General features: G+C 39.5%; 1 protein-coding gene across 1 annotated transcript in view; it reads right to left on the reverse strand.

Annotated features, from left to right (window-relative positions):
• The window catches only part of LOC100767606 (ATP-binding cassette sub-family A member 13), a 406,786-nt gene that overhangs the window by 157,752 nt on the left and 225,805 nt on the right, over positions 1-23,229 (reverse strand). The window contains exon 42 of the mRNA XM_035452975.1: positions 16,157-16,262. Within this exon, the coding sequence (XP_035308866.1) occupies positions 16,157-16,262 (106 nt within the window). The remainder of the gene's footprint in view (positions 1-16,156; positions 16,263-23,229) is intronic.

Here is a 23,229-nt window from a genome sequence, read left to right on the forward strand (position 1 = left end):
AATTAGGCACCTTCTCATGCATGTGTACAGCAGGCAAAAGATTTTAAGTGTTATTTGTGTGGGAGGAAAGAGCATATCAAATATCTACTCAGACAATTTTCCCTGGTGATGAAATAGTGTGGAAGTAGAGATGGAGAGGTAAGGGGAGATATGGTCCATGTTGCCAGTGCCCTCAGTCCTTGGAGAGCCTTATGGGTACCATAGCAGGGTGGGAGAAAATCCAATCTTCACTACCTTGGATATGAATCCATTGTTAGCCACTCTCATACTGTGTGGCTTTTGGAAAACTACATAACTTCTCTGAATGTCATCTCCCCAATTATAAAACAGAGATTTAAAATAATTTCCCTGTACATAATGAGGGTTATTAGGATATTTATGAAACTATTAAAGCAGGCACCATAGCATCCTCCAGTTACAGGAAATGTCCATCAGATAGCCTCAGTAAGTCTATGGCAGAAAGATGTGCCTCCTATCAAAAATACCTCTACTTTCCATATAAGTTAATTGGATATAAATGAGAAAAATAAAAAGCTAAGATACTTTATAGTTATGAGTCAACCACCATTCAAATATTCATGGATAAACTTATAAAAGCATTCATATGAATAATTTAATAGACAAAATTAAAATGCTGGATCAAATTGTTATGAATTGTCTTGTTTGACTTATGAGTGCAATTATATTCAAGGACTCCAGTTACATCTACAATTATGTATTCCCATTTACTCAGACCATCAAAGCACTTATGGAAAATGTCCAAGGATTTTTTTTTTTTGAACAGTGATGAGATGGCTGTAACTCTTCAAATGTTAGCACCTGGTGGAGCACTGAGCTGCAAATGTGGGCTTTATGTATGATGCCCACATTACCTACAACACTGACATTCTGGAAGATTTATGATGGAAGTGCTGCCAGTATAATGCTTTCATGTTAATAAAAGTAAATGCTCAAAACAAAATACTCATAACATGCCTGATTATGCAGTTCATGAAAATTTAGAAATATTCGATTGATATATATTGTACAATAAGGCAGTAATTTGGTTCCTCAGCTCATCTAAATGACAAAGATTAAAAATAATGTTAGTACCTAATATTACTGTGTGTTACGTGTTAAGGAAAGAGTATGATTGCATAATCCTGGTGAGGGGACAGATCTGGAAAGTGACTTATGTGACATAAACAAAGGTCTTCTTGAATTTGCTTATTTCCACTTCTAGAGCCATGTTGATTCAAATCTGGAAATCCATCAAGCATATAAACTGAAATGACCTGTTAGACATTACACAAATCAACAATAGGAAATCGGAAACTGCCTACTGTCTAACACATGGGGACTACTTGGACAAGTCACGCTGTAGGCTGAGCACCTCTTACTGTAAAAGTTTGGCACTAGAAAGAAATGTTTGAGGTTTCCAATGTTCTTCAGTTTGGAGATACTGATTTGTACAAAATGAGGATAGGCTGGCAAGTCCAAACACCAAGCCCATTTCACATTTCACTCATCTCACCTGCATCACCGGAAGATAATTTTTACACCGTCCTTTCAGTATGTTAGGGTTCTGTCTGCTGCTCACATATGAGACCAAGTGGAGAACTTTCCACTTGTGACATCTGGTCAGGACTCACAAAGTTCAGACTTTGGAACAGTATGAATTTGGATCAGGACATTTAACATGAACAAGAGTGGAATGCATTACATACCAAATACTTAGTATTCAGAGAATATTTCTTCAAGTCTATAAGTGGATAAAAGAATTGAAACGGAATTATGTCATCTTTTGAAAGAAAATATTTAAACAGAGACCTGGAAGAGAGTTCCTTTAAAAGGGTGGAAGGGGACATAGCACTGCAGCAGCATCAGTGCGCAGGGCTCAAAGCATCAGCAGCATACATTAACCAAGACAAGCAGCATCAGATATGTGCTTATGGAAAACCTCATACAATATGAAATACCACAGATGAACCCAGGTAGAATGAATAAAATCCAATAAAGCACAAATGCTAAATAAGGAAAACTAAAATTTTAGTGTGGTTATGTTCAGGGAAAAGTTCTATTATCAAATAATTACATACTCTATACAATTACATACTCTATACACTACTTGATGAAATACAGGTTTTGAATGCCTGAGTCCTTTTTAGCCTACTTGCAAGCTGATATTTGAGTGCCAAGACTGTGGCTATTTGCATTTTCTTCTTCACAATTTTCTGGAGTAAGTATTTCAAAACTGAATATTCATCTTGTTATTCATTTGGTAAAGATGATATACATGCTTAGGAAGTGAAGCACACTTTCATGAGATACAAACAAGACAATTCTCTGTTTGTTAAATCACAGAACTTCAATTTGAGATGGATATTTAGAATTCCATAGTAAAAGCTACAGGTGGGAGCTAATGCCTATAATCCAGAACTCCGGAAGCTGAGGCAGAAGGTTCATTAGCTTGAGGTTATAGAGAAAGACTTTGTCTCAAACATATAGAAGGTCTAGGAATGTAGTTCAGTGGTAGAGCTCTTTTCTAGGATATGAAAATCCCTCAGTTCAATTCTTGGCACTCTCCAAAAACATCATACCACTCAATATTTCATACATTTATAATTGAATCTGATAGATGATGCTATGAAATAAATAAAAATTTGAGAAGTAAAATATAGTCATTATTCCTGTTAGTTCTATTGTAGATCTTTGCATTAAGTATGTAAATAAAGTTCTCAAGGGACCTTGGAGTCAAATATATAAATGAAACAACACATCAGAACACAAGTCCAGGTGGCTCACGGGCAGCTTCTCCACAGAGGCAGTCAGTGCCAAGGCTGTTTGCTAACAGTTTAGGAAGGGTTGAGAAGAGTAGTAATACTGCTCTAGGAACTGGAGGAATCTTATGACACAAGGTAGAAATGGACTAAGCTGCTGAGAGAGGTATAAGTGTTATTCTCTACTACAAACCAGGCATGACCTTGGATTTCCATATTATAGACATGAAAAGGCATAAATAACTAGACTGGTCTCACCAACCCACCAAGTGTGAGGAATCTAGTGAGCCCCAGGGGAACCTCAATCAGATGTATGTTTCTTTGAGGAGTACATTTGATAAAATAACTAGATGTCTTTGAATTCTGTAAATGTCTCATAGAGGAAGTTCATGACCTAGCACCAGCAGTCATCCTGCCTGAATTCCAGTGTGGCTCATCTGAACTCTCTGTACACTGGTGACAGGTAATGTCCCCCCTCTGTTTCTTGATTTATAGAACAAAAGCCTAGATGTGGTAGTCTTCAGTCTTTTTCTGCTTTAAAAATACTTTTAATAGTGTGATGGTTGCCCAAGTCATGACTAAATTGTCTTATACTCACTACTTTTATTTTCACTAGAACTAAATCAACAAAATCAAGTGTCTTCTTCTTAAGGAAGAATAGAGGAGAAGAAGACAAATAGGAATCCAAAAACATAATGGAAAGAGAAACCAAAAAAGGCACAATGTTTTGTGGTCTTTACATAGCTACTAATTCAGTATAAATCTCAAAACACAATCATTTTATAAATATTATGATAGTGATATATACAACCTTGATCTATCTATATTTGGTTAACTATAGTTTTCAACACCAAACTAACAATGTTTAATTCTTTGATAGGGTGTCTAAGAGGAGGCTGTCTTTATTGAGATCATTTCATGGGTGATTTCACAACAGTCTTACCAAACTTTTATGAAACTTTATCTGCTCATCTGTGATAATAAGAATATTGCTTTTAGAATGCTATTTTTCTTAAAATGTCAGAAACAAGCTCACTAGGTAAGTGAGCACTTTTCTCTATGTCATGTCACTGAAGTCTCTAGTTGCAGCTGCTGTTTCATGAAGCGATTCTTTGAAAACCACACTTGTTATAACAGCCAATGTGTGAGGAGTGTCAAATTAGGTTTTCACCATGGAACAAGTTCCTCACTTACATAAGCCATACTTTTTATTAATTTAAAAGCTTCTAAATTCCTTCTGATTAAGCCTGCCCTGAACAGATAGCCACACAATCTTCAGATGACCAAAATGCAGTTCCACAACCTGGGAAGTCACAGAAATGATGAAGGCTCCAACTTCCCTGAAATGCGTTAAAGATAGATCCTCCACCCCACAATGGTCCCTCTTGGGGTTTCCAAACCTGGATTCCTGTGTGATTTGAGGTAGTTGTTAGGGAAATGGTGCTTGGGTGCCTTTGCTGTATTCTAGTCATGATGTCCACGTGGCTTTGTTGGAAGCCCCTATTCTGACCAAGCACAGAAGACAGTGTATGTAGACAGTGTACTGTAGAGGAATACATGTATCCCACTGTTTGTCTTCTGGCTTTGACTTTCTCAGATCTGTGCCTTAAGTAAAACTTTTTTCTGCTAATACAAACTGTACCCCCCTTGAGGAAGCATCTGAGACACACTAAGAGTCAATAAATGTAACTAAAAAGAAGAAAAAGAATGTTTCTTCCACTAAATCCTCTCTTCAGTCTGAGCTCTGTGCTCATCCCTTACTGTTCCCATCATAATTGTTCCCATGTATCTTTGTCTACATGGGCACTGAGGTCTTTGTAACTGAAAAGAGGCAACTGAGTTTATCTTATCCTCAGCTTTCAGCACACTCTCCACTTCAATAAGATAGTGAAGTCTGAAGAATGAGTGGACAGTCGACAGTCATCAAAGGAGGATCCAGCATCTTTATCACCTTCCTGAGCCAAGGCTTCCCTTTCTCCTAGGCTCATTAGTCTCCCACATAGATAATGTAACACTGCCTGTATATCTATTCCTTTTAAACTCTTGATTCCTTTCTCTGCATTTGCCATCTTGTTTACATGGTTCATCCATAGCATATCACACTGTGGCTTTTAGAACCTGTAATAGGATCAATGTGCTATAAGTAGCAGGGCACAAGTATTTGAGGGCCAATGGTCAAGATGTGTTACAAGGTTGGCCTACATAAACTTAACTTCTTAAGTGCTTTGGATAGGCATTTTGAATTCAGATGAGAACAGTGGGTAGGAAATGCTGAGCCTTGGGGGACTTGAGTGAGGATGAGGATGAAGGCAGTCAATAGAAGATGCCTTCAAGTCATTAACTTGTGCCCCATTTCAAGGTAATTTCCTGAGTATGACTTTTAAAAAGCTAAAAAGTTGACAAAGCAAAGTCATGTTTTTGTACTATTGCTCTAAAGAGATAAATACAGCTGCTTACACCATTCCTGGGCACTTCTGTTTACTAGGGAAGAGGTGAAATTTAAGGAGCTGTGGAGAAGATAGAAAAGGTTACAAAACTCCCAAACCTACGTTGCTCTCACACCCCAACTTGTATAAACTCATTTACATATGAAAATCCTACACTATGAAATTTAAATTAATAACAAATATCTCCAAATTATTACATAAAATTACCCATAGGCTATGTGCATATGCACAGAAACATCAATGAATTTCATATTTAGACTGGGATATTATCCCCATGACACCTCTTTATGTATTTTTAAAATGTCAAGGTCTGAAATACTTCTATTCTCAAATGCTGCTCAAGAAGCCAGGTTGTGGTGTCCTGCTCACCATGGCTCCAGTGAGGAAGTGGAAGTTAGGGAAGAATTGATGAAACCCTTGTGGACATGTTCATTATAGCTTCCTGTAGAAAGAGATGCCAGGAAAGGTTGCCCCCAAGCTACTCCCATCCTGAATTATCCAAGATGCCTCGTCATTACTCTGAGGCAATGGCTACACTTAAGATGAGTAAAGCACACCCTTGTCAAATATTTCACACAAAGATGATATTCCAACTCAGAAAATGAGGGTTGAAACTACTCATCACCAGCCCCAGGAGCTTTTTGTGGCAGCTCTGATCTGCATGGTGACAAGAATTACAGCTTCACACTCTTCCTCCTTCCCACTGCCCCTGATAGAAGTTGCTGCTTCCTGGCACCTGCCACCACCGATTATCCTGCCCAAGTCTATTTCAATTCCATTTTATTTTGGCAGCCTCTTTACTGCAGAGCACCCTGCTGTTAGCTCTCTGCTGGTTTTAACTAACGTCGAAAACAAACCTTCTTTGGCATGTATAATTTGGCAGCAGCCATGTTCCCCACCTTGCTCACAGGGATGGAAAGTTTTGAAGTCAAGGAAATGTGGACAAAGAGGAAAAGACAGCCCTGTGGATTTAACACCATGGTGAAGCCTGAGAGACACGCACAGAATTTGGAGCAGCTCTTTAAAGAGGCAGTAGATTACAGCAGACCTTCCTGGGACAGGCTGTGCAAACAGGATTGTCTTAAAAAGCAAAGGAGACATTGCAGACCCTTCAAATTAATCACTGCCAAAATTGCTTTCCATCCATAGAAGCAGTAGCAATTAGGGAGGAAATACAGAGGATTACATCTTAGGAGAAAAAAAGGAGAGGGATTTTATGTAAATCCTACTGACAAGCCATTGAGCTAAAAATTTAAATGTGATCTCAGATCTCAATGAGAGGATGAGGCTTCATAAAAATGACAGCAAAAGAGAAGAAAAGAGAAAAGCCATGGCAACGAAAACCTTGTATAGAAAAGATAGCCATTCACCCCAGCTTCACTCCGAATTAACTTTCTGAGCTTCCACATGAACTCTAGGCTTAAAAAGCACCAGAGAGCTATTGAAAATACTGACCACAGGCCATTTAAAACAGAGGGAACTGGGGGGACAGTTAAAACAACAAATGCCACACGGTGAGGTGGCATATACATCTCTAACCTTAGCACTCAGGAGACTGAGCTGGGAAGATGGAGAGTTCAATGCCAACCTAGCCTGCATAGTGAACCATTCCAAGAGAGAGTGGCAAGGGTAGTGGTGAGGGGTGTGAGGGGCAAACTGGAGGGAAGATAAGTACCCAGAATCAAATTCTGTGAAAGGTACTTGTAAGAATATTCTATTCTAACAAGCACCCAGGTGATTTTTCAACCTTAATTTCAAATTGCATTTTGAAAGACAGTAGCCATAGTGATGGCACATCTGTGGGGCTGATGCCATGTATTCAGAAATTCTAATGTGGACAAGATGAGGCCATGTGGTCACAACTGCCTGCAACTACCTATTCAAATGATGCATTCTGGTTCTAATTTCCCACCCCCCTTTCTCTGCATCTACTCATTCATCTGTCCAGTTAATCAAGAACCATGCATTCCACAGAGCATACAATATCAGGAACACAGCAGCAAATGAGAAGGTTTCAGGGCCTCTGGTCTCACAAATGCAGGCTTTGAATGGGCAATGGTATTAAGCAAGCACAGTGACTTAAATGCAGTCTGTCACTGCTGTAAGAGTCAGAGAGGACTACAAGATCTTATTAAAAGTTTTCTGGATGGTCTGGTGGCAGGAGACATTTACAGAGTGGACAATGAAATCACACATGAAGATCAGCTGAGAGCAGGCAGAGGCAGGACCTATGGGGCAGGGAGATGATCAGATCTGAAGATGCTGAGCAAGGGGCAGCCCAAGAAATGGAAATCCCTGTATGAGAGGAGGTCCAGGGTGTGGTATGTATCTTCCTAGGGGTCCATGGGCAGAATTTGAACCCAAGAAGACAAGTTATCGAATGTTTTTAATTGAGAATAATAAGATCAAACAATTTAAAAGGAGACTGGCTACAGTGGAGAGAATGCACTAATCCGATCCAGGGAAACTGGACATGAAGAATGAGAGAATGGTTGGTTGATGAATAGCTTTGACATTACTGTTTGTCCACTGGATACAGCAATGGCATACTCCCACATCATGAGTAAAAAGAGAATATGAGTTTAGACATTCACTGGTTCAGGTACCTTGGAGATGAAACTATGTAGAGGCACCAAAAGAAGCATTCAGGGTTGATATTAAGCTTATGGCAATGGGTACAAGAGTGAAGTGACCAAGTCTGAAACAGGCCTGTGGGGAAGCTAGAAAGAGGAGAATATGAGCATTTAGAAATGGCTGAGATGTGGTGCTGGATAGGAAGACTTTGATGAAGAAAGAAAACTGAGGAGCAGTAATATTCAGAGGAAAATTAAAATGTGAGATCTTAGAGTCCAAAGACAATTCTCCCATGAAAGAGAGAGAGAGTCCCTATTGCAATGAAGGATAGATGCTTCCCTATGAAGTTGGTGTCATGTTGGCCAGCAGTGAAGGTAGAACAGGCCTTCCCAGTGTTGTGGTGAATAACAGAGACCTCAGTAGACACACTCGAGAGATAAGCTTGCTCAGGTACACTAGGCAGTGTAGGCTCTGATAGCAAAATGGACAGCTCCAGGCATGGATATTCACCAACTGTTGTAGAAGCAGGCATTACAAGGTCATGACCACAAGGCTGTTGTTTTATGAGAACTCTCTCCTTGTCTTGTAGCTGGTATTTTGTTCCAGTGTCTTTGACTTCTGTTTTTATTAAGTTCCATTTGCATCTTCTTGTATGCCTGGCTTGATCATCTCATGCATGGAGCCAGTTATATTGGATGGGCATCTACCCATGTGACTTTGTTTAACTGTAACCATAATCACCTGTTCTCAGCATCTTATATCCAGGACTAGGACTGGGACATGAACATATGAATTACGATGGAATGTAGTTGAGTTCACAATACATCACACTACTGGAAAATAACAGAGACTAGAACAAGAATTTGTTATTTTAAAAAGAACATGAAGAGCTCTATAGATGTAATGTGTGGACCAAGCACCTCCTGGGAGCTTGTTACAAAGACATAATATGGGCACCTCCCAGGAATACTGACCTAATGATGTACGGTTCAGCTTAGTAACCTGAGCTTAACAAACAGCAGATCATCATTTTGAAATGAGGCCAGTTTTTTTTTCTTGAAAGCCAACATATATATATATATATATATTATATATATATATGTGTGTGTGTGTGTGTGTGTGTGTGTGTGTGTGTGTGTGTGTGTGTGTGTGTGTGTGTGTGTGTGTGTGTGTGTGTGTGTGTGTGTTATATTATTCACAGATGCATTATATAATGATTTGGTTATATGTATTATGTGTGTAATGCCATAAAAAACCTTAGTTCAGTAGGCCTAGGGCAAGACATTTCAAGGGAAGTAAGATGACCCAAAGAGACCCCATGACAAATGCTATGACTGCAAAGAAAACTTTGGTGTTAGAAGCACTGAGGTTTTGTGCAAGCAAGATACGCACTCTCAATTCAAGTTTGCCTGCAAATTAGCAGTGAGGATCAAATGAGAAAGCACAATTACCTGGAAGTGCCCCACTACCAAGTCTAATGCATTCATGTCATGTAGTAAAAAAAAAAAGTGATAAATCCTTTGCCATTAAGAAGTTACTTCTACCCCAATATGTAGACCCTGTAACATTGTGCAATACCAGACACCCAGGCATCAGTCTTCAAAACCCATTTCCGTAGAGCTGCTGGGTCCCTGTGATTTAAGAGCATATATTTTATATTTTATTTCACCTTCATCAATCTTTCTGAGCAGTGAGTTACTTGAGAGCTGGCCCTTGAATGATATACAGCCTGTGCAGAAGGAAGGCACTTCCAGACAGGTGTAGCCTGAAGCAGTGGCCAACAATGAGTTATCCACCTGTAAACCCATAGAAGAGAAGGCCCTTGCCTAATAGTTATTCTAGGAACTATGTTCCTCTAGTCTAGCTCATACCAAGGGGAATGAGATGAACTGGATCAGCGCATTTAGGGGACTCTAGTAACAGTTTCTCCAGCATCTTGACCTAATATTCTTCTAAAGTTGTACCTACTGAAGAACATAAAATTGACTCCTACTGAGTTTTATGTGAGGATTTTATTGATTACAATAAAAGCTGGCCAACATAGGTGATCACAAACCAAATTTGATTTAATGTGTCTTGAAGTAATTTCTTAATTAACTACAAAAGACTTAAATAGAGTTTTAAATTATATTCTAGTCTAAAATTTTACAATTTGAATAATGAAACTGTATTTCTGTAACATATTAATAGTAACAATGAAAATGTTTCTGTTTCCTGAACACTGTGCCTTTAAATTCAGACACCATGTTTTCACAGGTCATATGACATTAGTTCTTATCACACATTTTGTTTATAATACATTTACACAGATTTCCCTAATATTCCCCAGGTTAGGAATGTGGAATTATCATTTATAAATGGATGTGTCACTACAGTGAAAGATATACAGAGGGAATGCATTTGTATTGTGTGTTACCTTGATAACAGTGCTTAGAGGGGCTTCTTATCATATTTTCTTATAGAACAGTTACATATGAAAGTAACTAATGTGTCTTTAGAGAAATGAATACTCAAATTTTAAACCTTTAGGCAAAAATACCAAAAACTTAAAGCATTTAACTGGTATATATGTTTGATGAAAAATTTTACAAACAATATATATATATATATATATATTACTTATGTCTAATTTCTTATGCAATAATATGTATTTCAGAAAAAAGGTTTGAAAAAATCTGACTATTCCATTCCTTATATGACAGGGGGTTTGCTTGTTTGTTTTGATTTTAAGTGCATTTATCTTGAGGTGGTGAAAAACCTTCTGGGGAAGTATCTGGCTTGAGTAGAACTGAAGGAGCCTATAGAGTATTCGGTACTGCTCAACCTCATCTGGGAAGTACTTACACAGGTTTGTGTCTTCTGGTGGTATGGTGAAGATCTAAGCCATTTGCTGCAAAATGTGTGCAGTCTGTGTCAGTAAAAATAAACTTAAAGCACTTTCCTTAAAATATACAAAACTAACAGGTAAAGCAAAACTAACAGCACTATTAAACAAGAAATTCATGTGGTTGATAAATATAAAGGTCTCAAATGACAGAACTCACTTTCTCATATTGTAATGACCCAAGGCTAAAAAGACTCACAGATCCTCAGACCCTAGTGACCATCCCTCCTGAGCATGACTGAGACATTCTATAAGATGGCTGTTGTTCCCATGATTCAATACGCAGGACACTCTCAATTGTTATCTCAAGCAGATTTTCCTGCCCAATTTGTGGAAGAAATGGACACTTATGAAAGGGTAAGGTATGACTCTGAAAGTTGTAAGGAAGAGATGCATCAGTATAGGAAACTGCAGGAAATCCTGCTTGACAGAGGCCTCAGGAAACTATACAAATTAGTAGAAGTACTTCTGCCAACTGATTTTTATAATTGGTATAAATGCCCTTTTAAAATGAAGGTAATTTGTGTGTTTAAAAATAAGCAAACAATAGCTAAGCACATGCAGTACTCATAGAGGTGCCATCTTAAAAATGTTTGAGTGTGCCTCAAAATGAAGTAAAAACTGAAGTGAAACAATTCAGGGTTAACAAAACATAACCAGCCCCAAATACAATCTTTTATAGTAGACAAAAAACATGAATGAAAAATGGTATTTTGTAATTTGCCTTATATACATTTTATTTTCTATAGAATTTAAAATACAAAATCATAAAACAGCTATAAATTTGTGATAATGAGCACACAATATGTAAAAATGTCATTTTGACAACAATACCATAGAGTAAGGTTGACCTACAATAAAGTTTTTTTATGTGATGAAAATCAAATTAGTATTAACTTGAGATAGATTATAATTGTGTTATACCATGATACTACTGATAGACTAAAATGCATAAAATACACATAAATGGGGATTTAAAACAGAAAAAAAAATACTACAAAAAAGTATAGACAAGTCAGTAATGAACAAAAATAACTAGGAAGTCCTAAGATACATAAAATAAGAGCCAAAAATGCTAAACCAGTACAACTATATTGAAATTATCTTAAATATGAATGGTTAACATTTATACCTAAAGAAACATGATTAAAAGACAGGCTTCAAATACATGCTGTCTATACAACACATATTTTAGGCTTAGAGTGATATATAGGCAGACAGTGAATGAATGCAAATATATATTTGGTGTCAATAATAAGCAAAAGAAAAATAGGGACAGCTATGTTAATATCAGACCAAAAATAATGAATAAAGAAAGTTAAAAGAGAAAAGAGACATTGTATTGAAATTTTTGTACAAAGAATTTGATCATAGTGGATGTAACTATGTAAAAATTACAAACACATAAAAACCAAACATCAGATTCCTTAAACATATAAATCAAACACTTACAGAAATAAAGAGAAAATAGACAGCTCTATAGTAACAAAAATGCCAATATCCCACTTTCAGTAATGGACAGAAAATCCCATGACACACCAATAAATCAAGGAGTACTGAAGTTAAAGGCAAATTTACATAAACTATGGAACAAATGGACATGATAGACATAAATAGGTGAGTCTGCTCACAATATATCAGAATATAAATGAATTATAGCAATAAAAACATGACAATTCCTTCAAGCCAACAACAGCTGAAACCACTTTAAAATTAATTTGAGAAAGGGGTGGCAAGTTAAACAAACCTAAGATGTATGAAAAAGTCCTATGGAAACCCACTATTTTGTAAGGTAATTTTAAAGGATAATTTAAAAGAGGGGTGGAAGAGTTTGAACAGCAACACTGCATGGATGGGCAATGTCATTCGTAACAGACATGGAAATCCCAGTGCCAAACACTGGATACCCCTCTTCAATTATTAATCAGGAAGGCCCCAGAATCCCTCCAAAAGAGCCCAGTCTATTGCCATTGTTCTTGGTTGTCCAGTATACCTAGATGATAAAATCCTATTGGTGATGATAACCCTTTGGTTGCAGGACATAGCAAAATCAAACTGGAATAAACTGGGAAAATGCCTCCCTTCTGTACAGTTCCTGGTGGAGAAAAGGCAGTAAGAGTTTTACCCAGCCCTGGGCCTTGCATACTACAATACTGACCTCTCAGGAAAGAGGTGTCCATTAATGCACTAGTGACATTGCTGTTATGTTCTGGTGTGGCTAGGAAGGGAGCCCTAAGGCCTCACTTCTAGCTAAAGAACTTTTGGCAATTAAAGGCTGGTGGAGGAAGGAGAGTAAGTTTACTTCAGGGATGTGGTTAGTATTAGGTTATCAACCTTCAGAGCATTACCCCATACCAGTAAGGATAAAGTTCATACTTATTGGACTCTGGGTTTTTTATTGTAAAGGACATTAAGGTGGGGATTTGTTGTGGGGCACAGGGGAGTGAGAGAGAGAACTTATGTTGGGCATGCATTGTATACATGTATGAAATTTTCAAGGAATAAATAAAATATTAATGCAATTCATTTCAACAGTCATTTCTTCAAAGGTTTACTAAATGACCAATAAGCACATGAAGAAATTCCCAGTGTTACTAATCAGTGTTTTAGTGATGACTGGGAGAATTAGAACCTTCATGTTGTTGGGAAAAAATGTGAGGTGTAGACAGATAACAGTCTTTCTCAAATTGTTAAGCAGGTGATCCAGCAATTCTATTCATAGGTAGCTACTTAAAAAACATACACTCACCAAACACTAGCTTTAGGAGCATATTCTAATACAAAAAAAGTGAAAACATTTTTACTATGTCGATCCTACCTATCCAAGAACATGGGAGATCCTTCAGTTTTCTGGTATCTTCTTTAATTTCTTTCTTTAAAGACTCAAAATTCTTATGATACAGGTCTTTCACTTTTTGGTTAGCATTACCCCAAGGTAATTTATGTTGTTTGTGGCAATTGTAAAGGGTGATGTTTCTCTGATTTCTTTTTCAGCACATTTATCGTCCATATATAGTAGGACTACTGATTTTTTGGGGTTAATCTTGTATCCTGCCACTTTGCTGAAGGTGTTTATCAGCTGTAGGAGTTCTCTGGTAGAGTTTTTTGGTTCATTTATGTAGACTATCATATCATCTTCAAACAGTGAAAGCTTGACTTCTTCCTTTCCAATTTGTATCCCTTTGATCTCCCTTTGTTGTCTTATTGCTCTAGCTAAAATTTCAAGGACAATATTGAAGAGATATGGAGAGAGTGGACAACCTTGTCTTGTTCCTGATTTTAGAGGAATAGCTTTGAGTTTCTCTCCATTCAGTTTGATGTTGGCTGTTGGCTTACTGTATATTGTTTTTACTATGTTCAAGTATGTTCCTGTTATTCCTGATCTCTCCAGGACTTGTATCGTGAAGGGGTGTTTGATTTTGTCAAAGGCTTTTTCAGCATCTAATGAGATGATCATGTGGTTTTTCTTCTTCAGTTGGTTTATATGGTGGATTACATTGATAGATTTTTGAATGTTTAACCAACCCTGCATCCCGGGGATGAAGCGCCTACATGATCATGGTGGATGATTTTTCTGATATGTTTTTGGAAAAATGTCTGGAGAGCTACAAAGATGACACCAACTAACAATCTAAGCAACAGAGGAGGGGCTATCTTAAATGCCTTCTCCTGATAATGAGATTGATGACTAATTCATATGACATCATATAGCCTTCATCCAACAGTTAGTGGAAGTAGAAGTAGACACCCACAGTTAAACCTAGAACTGAACTGAAATCCAGTTACAGAGGAGGACTGATGAGCAAAGAGGTCCACATCAGGCTGGTGAAACCCACAGAAACAGCTGATCGGAACAAGGGAGAGCTCTCAGTCCCCAGACTGAGCTGGGAAACCAGCATAGGACTGATCCAGACCCCCTGAATGTGGGTGCCAGTGAGGAGACCTTGGAAATCTATAGGACCTCTTGTAGTGGATCAGTACTTATCCCTAGCATAGGAATGGACTTTAGGAGCCCATCCCACATGGAGGGATACTCCTTGAGCCTAGACACAAGGGGGTTGGCCTAGGCCCTATCCCAAAGAATATGAAGATTTTGAAGACCTCCTATGGAAGGCTTCAGCCTCCCTTGGGAGCAGAAAGGATATAGGATAGGTAGGGTGTTAATTTGGGGGGGGCAGGGGAAGAGGGGAGGGAAAGGGACCTGGGATTGACATGTAAAATAATTTTCTTTCTAATTAAAATTTTAAAAATTAATTTTTTTAAAAAGTGGAAACAACACAAGTTTTCATCAACTGATGAGTAGACAGAAGAATTTGGTATATGCATGCAATGGGGTTTTAAATGGCAACTGAAAGAAAAAATGTGTTTGCAAAAGTTGATCACAGGGACTAGCTGTATCATTCATCTCCATAAAATGTTTACAACAGGCTAATCTGGAGAGAAAAGATGTATGCTTTAGGTTTCTTAAGGCTAGAGGGATGGGACTCTTGCAGAGTGGTGGGTAAGTAATGTAATGCTCTGTTTGAAATACTAATAATAAAACAGTCTAAGATAGAGTATAGTAATGGATGCACATGAATCAAAAACATAGAATTGGGTATTTTAAATGGGTAAAATGTGGGTAATATGAATTACATCTCAATAATATGTTATAAGCAGTAGAGATACTTGTCATAATCATTAGGGAAATATAAATTAAGACCATAGTTAGAAACCAACTTAACATCAACTTTGACAACCAATGTATGTGTCTTTTACCTGATAATAACAAGAGGAGAGGAAATGAGGCATTTGCAACATCTATACAGTACTGTGGAGAACACACTATTAAACATCACATCACATTTTATTCTAGTGATTTATCCATGGTATTGGATGGCGGTGGTGGGGGTGTCTGTGTCCCTAAAATCTGAAGTTTCTGAAGAAGTGGTACTTCTGTCTCTCTAGGGACAGGCTCTATGTGTATTGGGGAGTTGTTGCTAACATGTGACAGGAAGTGGGCTGAATTAGAACCACAGCTCCCTCCCCCCATGGAAACAAAGCCTGGATTCTGTCCAGCTGCTGATACCTGCCCAAGAAAGGCTGCATACAAGGTCTGGGACACAGGCTCATCTTTGGTGCTCTCTTAAACCACATAAATCCATTATTAGTAGCACATGGCTAAACCTCATAAACATGGCATCGATTTAAATAGCACTGGACTGTGTTTGATGAAGGTAAACCTAGATGAGCAAGGTTCATTACACTAATTGCATATACTGAGAAATTTCTGATAAATAAGTCACATTGTTCAGGAAAGATAATCTTGTCCCTTTACAAAGCAGAATATAAATCTAAGCTTTCAAACTGTGATGTAATTTTCTGAGGCCCCCCTAACCACCCTCTTCTGCCCCCTCACCAGGTTCTTGCCATCCCATCTTTTAAAACCAGATGTTAAATGAGGTTGGGAGCCTTTTACTTTGAACAGCAATACAAAAGGCTATGCTACTTACAGTGTTGAGAAGAGGATCCAGCAGGTCTCTCATTTTGAGGTTCTAATTTGGTTTCTGGAGTGATGTGAGACTTTTTGTTGGTATCTTGCAAAAGCATCAAAAACACCTTTTGAAAATCAAAATAAAGGAGATGCATATATTATACATTTTTTCACAAGTTACCCATATTTCCACTTCTTTTGCCTCAATCACCCATTGGGGCCACAACACACATCAAACACACCCTGTTTCATTGATCATTCCCTTAATTAGTGTAACTCTAAGACAGGATGGGACTCTATAATTGATAGGCCTACCATAGGATACAAATCTAACTAAGATGAGATCATGAACCCAGAGCAGCTACACAGGTAAGCAAGGCTGACCAAATCCATTGTACAACTGGATGGGGAAAGGACAGGAAGCAGCAGCTATGTTCAAGTCAACTTGAGTTCTCAACTCTATTTCAGCATCTTAGAAACCTCAAAGTTAGAAGTCACACATTTAAATAATGTGGTTTATTTAGGGTGATTGCAAACTCACTGATGAAAACCACTGAATATGTGTGCACTCCCCCACCCCAGGGGTAACCATATAGCACATCACTAACGCAGTTAAGTTTTGACTTATTGGTGCACTATTTAGTTAGAATTGGACAAAGTCCAAACTTGTATTTAAACCCTGAGACGAGTCTCAATTCAACAAAAATATGATGAAGGGCCATGAGTCAAAAATGGGACCATGGTAGTCTAGGGACAATGAAACCTTTGACTACATTTGTAGACCTGGGGAACATTTAGGAAGAGCTGAACTAAAGATCTCCAGCATAGACCAAATAGGATGCTTAAGCCCCACACAGAAGTCAAAGATACTCAGCCATGTAGCAGTGCAACTCTATGGGAGAGGGCACAGGCTCTGGTGTTGGCAGTGCTGAGCCAATTCTGTGACCATGGGTACAGGGCTCACTGCCAAGGCTATAAGAAAGCCTCATCTGTGAAACCAGAGAATAACACTTCAGCTCATGTTTGGTAAACGCTAGCTGTGGAGGCTTTGTGTAGACCCTGGAGTGTTGCAGGAGATCTGGTTGAACTGTCACTCTACTGTGCCAATAAAGCCACCTGGAATCAAGGAAGATGGGGTAGGGAGGGGAGGGGGCAATTAACCATGGAGATGTTGGAGGACTGAGGAAGTCAGACGGAGAGGGACAGGAAGAAAGAAGGAAGGGCTGGGGGTATTGCCAGGACTTTTGGATTGAGAAGCTGTTGCTTAGATTTATTGGGGCTTTAATCTCAGTTTCTGACTCCCCAGTTTTTATCAATACTAGAACACTTTAGTAAATGCTATACTGGAAGCCTACAGTATCTGCTATCATTGTGTCTGTAGCCAAAATTCCCTGGTAGGAGAGGCACAGTGCACTGTCACTGTAGTCCTGGTCAAGTCTTTACACACACTTCCATCCCTCCTGTCTGTGCCCATATCTACCACAAAATCATCCATGGAGATCCAGGTCCCTGGCCCTGGCCCCTCTGCTAAGGCCTTAGTCTTGTTGCCTGTCTAACATCTAGCTCCCACTCAGTGTGTCCACTCTCTCCCTGAACTTCTGACTTCTGTAAGCAGTGTCATGAGTCTGGGTCCTTTACATAAGCAGAGTCATGAATTTGTTGAAGTGTTCCTGGCCTGACCCTTTCCACAGGGAACGACACATGGAGAGGGCCCCAGAGACAGAAGCAGTGAGCCAATGAGCCCACGGGGAGAGGTATAGACTCTCTTCATGTGGTTAATTAGTTCAGACAGAATCCTACTGAGTAAAAGCTGTATCCTCAACACCAGTCAAGGTCAGGAGGTTTTGTTAGATCTTAGGTAGGTCTGTCATTTGAAAGGTAACAACACCTTTGAGGATTCTAGGCAAGATTGCCATGAAAAGCTGCAAGGCTCACCCCCCCCCACAAATAAACATGAGTCAACAGTAATTTAGAACGTCACAGTACGACACAGAACATGCACATTACTTCATCACTCTATGCCTCAGCTTCTTGGTGGGCGAAATGATAATAATAGGACACATGTCCTATGATGGCTGGAAGCAGTAAGTATATTTTAAGAGAGACTGATGGGAACCATGACTGACATGTAACACTCACAGAGTCTCACCTGGACTTGCCAGAGGACACCCACCAAAGACAATATGCTTCATCATGAAATCCTCAAATCAATCCAATAAGATAAGTACAGTTATCCCCACTTCAGATGAAGGCTTGGGGGATTAGTGCAGTAATTATTCACCCAGAAAATCCACACAGAATGAAATTAAAAACAAGAGTGTGAGCTGAGAATTACTCATTGAATGAGGCCTTGTGTTGGAGTTGTATCCTAAAAGAAAATTGTATTTGATGGTCACCTTAACTATATCATAAAGCATATTTTATTACAATAGGTGCATTTTACCATCTTCATGCCTCCTTTTTAAACTTTCCATCTCTTCCTGCTCCTATAAAAGCCTACACAGATGGATATGTATGTGTCCAAGTCTGTGAATGCCATGCATGCTTGTGTGTTCTACGTACATATTGGAAAAGAAGCAGATTAAGAACATGGGACAGTAATCTCAAAGGGCAGTGAGGCATGCTATCAGAAAAATTAGCACACTGCCCATGTCTGGGTGTGGTATATTGAGTGTTTCTCCAGCTCTTGGCCTGTGAGAGGCAAGCAGAGAATCCAAGATCATAAAGATGTGAAGACTGCCATCTAGTGTTGACTCTCTTTCACTGCAGGCACACTAGACCAGAGGTTTCAGGGATTAACATGTAAAAGGAGCCAAAGGGACAGAACAAAACAGTTACATTTTTCAAAACAACTTGAAACTGAATACTGTAGGCCAAAGTCTGGGCACCAGGTGTAGACGTGGCTGTGTGGCTTGGCTCTGTAAGTCTCATGCTAAATGGAAGCAGTCAGTCCACTGATGCAAGCCTCCCATTTGAAGCAGTCTCCTAGAACCCAGACATCCAGCAGGACAGAAAAGATCAGATTTAATGAAGCAAATGTACGGAAAGGTTTCCAACATTCCACTTGGTCCAGGAACTGTAAGTCCCCATTTTCAGTTCAAAGTATTCCTCATGATTTGACATGTATTCTCTAAAAAAGATAATCAACTTTGTGTGAAAACACACGGAGTTATAAAGCTGGGGAACCAGCATTGGACCCAACCAAGCCCTCTGAATGTGGGTGCCAGCTAGGAAGCCAGTGCAGTCTATGGGACCTCTAACAGTGGAGCCAGTCTTTAACCCTAGAGCACAAATGGACTCTGGGAGCCCAGTCACTATGGAGGGATACTATTAGCCCAGATACAGCAAGGAGGGTCTAGGCCCTCCCCCAAACAATATGACAGACTTTGAAGGTCCCTGGTGGAGGGCTTCACTATCCCTGGGGAGGAGTTGGTGGATGGGTTGGGGGAACATGGGAGGATGGAAGGGCGAGGGAATGGGGGGGATGGATATGTAAATATGAATAGTAATTAAAGAATTTAAATAAGCCAGGCAGTGGTGGCACACTCCTTTAATCCCAGCACTCGGGAGGTAGAGGCAGGTGGATCTCTGTGAGTTCCAGACCACCCTGGTCTACAAAGAATTTAAATAAAAAGAAACACACAACTACTATAGAAATTCTCAGTATAGGTAACATTATAAGAGACCTAATGCTAAAACACCCCTACAAAGTGGATATAAAGAAGGTATGAACCCCACATAGGACATCATCTGAGAGAGCTGAGCATCTAATGTCCCAGGTATATTTTCTACTCTAAGAAGCATTTGCAATTACCTCATCCCCTTCTTTTGATTTTTTTTCTAACACTTGTAGATGAAAAGTGACCATAGGGCAGCTCAAATGGGCTGAATATTGCCCACACCTCTCGGTGTTCATACAAAAGGGTTAGATAATCATCTCTAACCTCATCTAATAGTTTGCATCTCACTGAGATCACATCAGGCATCTCAAGTAATCAAATCTTCACAACTGCTCACACTACTCCTACTTTTATTCAAACAAAATGAATGTATATGGAATATGCAATGGTGAGGTTAAATCTCAAAGATACTAACAAGGAAAAATAAGCAAAAACAATATAGCTTTAAATGTAAAGGGATTTTTTTCTATTTGTATGCATGTGCATGTGAGTAAAATAAATTCAACAGTTTGGAGGTTTTTCATTTGGGAACTTATGTCTCCTGAATTATGAGAAGCCTCGGATATAAGCCTGTTACCATGGGCCAGTGTTATCTGAGCACTGATAGTGTTATCAATCCCTTGGGCTGGAGGGCAGTGGTTCATCTTCTGCACTATCTGTTTAAAGGGTACTGGCAAATAGTGTCTGACCCCAGGCACAATCCATTCTCAAAGCATCAGTGTGATGGACTATACTGCAGACATGGTCAGCACACGCTGCCTTTGGCTTAGGTGCTGGAGAAGCTGATGAGGCTGACCTGACTTCTCATGATAACAGTGTTGGGCTGAGTGATGACAGTGGCAGAGATGGAATTGCCAAGCTTCAACTAAAATATAGCATGGCCTGTATTTTGTTTTTCAGTTTCTCCTAAATGATATAATTTTGCTTTTCTTTTTGCCATTTACGAGAAAAAGATGACACTATTTAAAGAACTTATATACTAAGAAACAAGAGTTACTGGGAATTTTCCCAAAATGCAAAGCTCTGGCTAAAGATGGCCTGTATTGTACCACACAGTAGGTTGCACACGATAACACTCTACCATCACACAGGAGCACCACTGCTCTGGGATGACTTTTGTATCATATCAAACACAGGCACAGAAACCTACAACAGCACATATGTTACCTCATGATTTTGCTGTTCATAGTGTACAACAGGACTTCCTGAACCACAATCTAGGAAGAACATATTCCCTGGCTTCCATGTTCCTCTTTCTGGCCTTCTGATACTTTACCATGGTATCAGTATTTCCCAGCTGAGCCGTCCATAACCCACCTAACACAGACCTATCTTCTTACTTCAGGTCCACCCAGAAAATGCAGGTGCACCTTGTAACCCCCACAGGGGACATTTACGGGATCCAGAAATTAGGATGTGAATATTTGGGGGCCTCATTATTCATCTATCACAACATCAGAACAACTTTGAAGCAAGAATGTTGATGCTGACATCCTTAGACATCCTGAAGATAGTAAAAGACAGGGGACAGAGTAGAACATGCCATTTTTCCAAAACACTTAAACTGTAATTCATGATGGTGGGCAATCCAATGCCTTTCTCTGCTTGTTTGTGCAAGGTGGGGTTAGATAATGTTTAAAAAAGTTCACTCTAGGTCACAGTCAGGGTCTATGGTACCCCGAAATGGCCCCTTATAAACAGAAATTGTCAAGCAAAGCATGGACCCCAGGGCTCCAACAAGTTGGACTGAAGTCACAATGTTTAAAACACAGCCAACATCCAGGAGTGCTTGATTTGGGACTGTTTGAAATCAAAAAGACTTAAGTACAAAACTGCAGCAACCTCAGAATAGTAAATCTATGCTGTATTTTGGTGACATAAAACAAGTGAAAGGAGAAAGGAGGGTGGAAGAGAGGGAGGGAATTAGGGAGGGAGGGAGAGAGGGAGGAGGGAGAGGGAGGGAGGGAGGAGGGAGGGAGGGAGGGAGGGAGAAGAGGGAGGGAGGAAGAAAGAGGAAGGCAGGGAGAGCAAGAACACATTTTCAAGAATCTAAAAACTACTCTCTTCTCTGCCTTCCTCTTTTTCTTCTGCTGGTGGAGGGAACATGTTCATGTTGGAGCCATTATAAACTGAAGCAGATGTGGAGCAGGATCACCGAGGAGGGCACTGTGGAAATGACCTGGAGGTCAGGGGAAGTAGGAAAGCTTCACAGACAGGAATCAGGTTTCTCACTGCCAGACAAGACAGGAACAATCGCGGAGGAAATATGAATAAATGCTACTATCAAGCGGAACTGAGCTCTTGATTCTCAATGTTTAGGTAGAAGAAGCTTCAAGGATAACATGCTTTGTCAAGACAGAACTAAGGCCACCAACTGCCTCCCCATCAATAGATGGAGAAAAGACTTTTGGGGAAATCAGCTGGTTCTAGAGGCCTGCTGGGCCACCATAGTGTGGTGGAGGAAGCTATCTTTGTCAGACAGTAAAATATGTTCAAAGGAGGACTGTTAGAAGACACAGAAGCCAGTATGAAAGACTTGCCACTGCCAAGGCTAATATGATTTGAACATCAAAGTAAGAAATTGCAGACAGCTAGGAGACCATGACAGTCTATGGGACTTCTGACAGTAGATCCAGTCTTTAACCCTAGAGCACAAATGGTTTGGGAGCCCATTCCCTATGGAGGGATACTATTGCAGCCCAGATACAGCAAGGAGGGCATAGGCCCTCCCTCAAATGATATGACAGAGTTTGAAGGTCCCTGTAGAGGGCCTTACTATCCCTGGGGAGGAGTTGGAGATGGGTTGGGAGGTTGTGGGGAACATGGGAGGATGAGAGGTCGAGGGAATGGGGGGTGGATATGTAAATATGGGTAGTAATTAAAGAATTTAAATAAAAAGAAAAAACACCAAAAGTCAAAAAAAAATTGCAGAAATGAATGACTAGGAAATGATGAATGGAATAGAATCCCTGAGTCACCATTGATCTAAAGAAGGAAATACATCAAAGAGACCATTTTCTTCTAAGTATGTAAAAGTGACAGAATTGAGAAGATAACCCAGGGCAAGCTCTCTACTAACAGTTAGTTCAGATGGGGAAACTTGGAATTTAACAACAAATGATGGCAGAGGAAAATGGAAGTCAGAGAGTCCTAAAGTAAGTCCTCAAAAAATAAAGAAATTCCCTTTTTTAATGAAAGTCTACAAAATGCTGTTCTTCACTTAGATGATCAAATTTCTCCTCACTGGAATAGACCAGATCAGCTCTACCAACAAGTAAGGAGCAAAGAGACATAACATCATCCCTAGAATCTTCCAGATACACACTAGTCCCCCCAAACCAAAAGAATAGCCTAGTCTACTCACAAGAAGATGGGGCAAACAAACAGTGAGGTCACTGTGTCACATGAAGTC

The sequence above is a fragment of the Cricetulus griseus genome, assembly GCF_003668045.3.
Source record: "Cricetulus griseus strain 17A/GY chromosome 1 unlocalized genomic scaffold, alternate assembly CriGri-PICRH-1.0 chr1_1, whole genome shotgun sequence".
Lineage (NCBI taxonomy): Eukaryota > Metazoa > Chordata > Mammalia > Rodentia > Cricetidae > Cricetulus > Cricetulus griseus.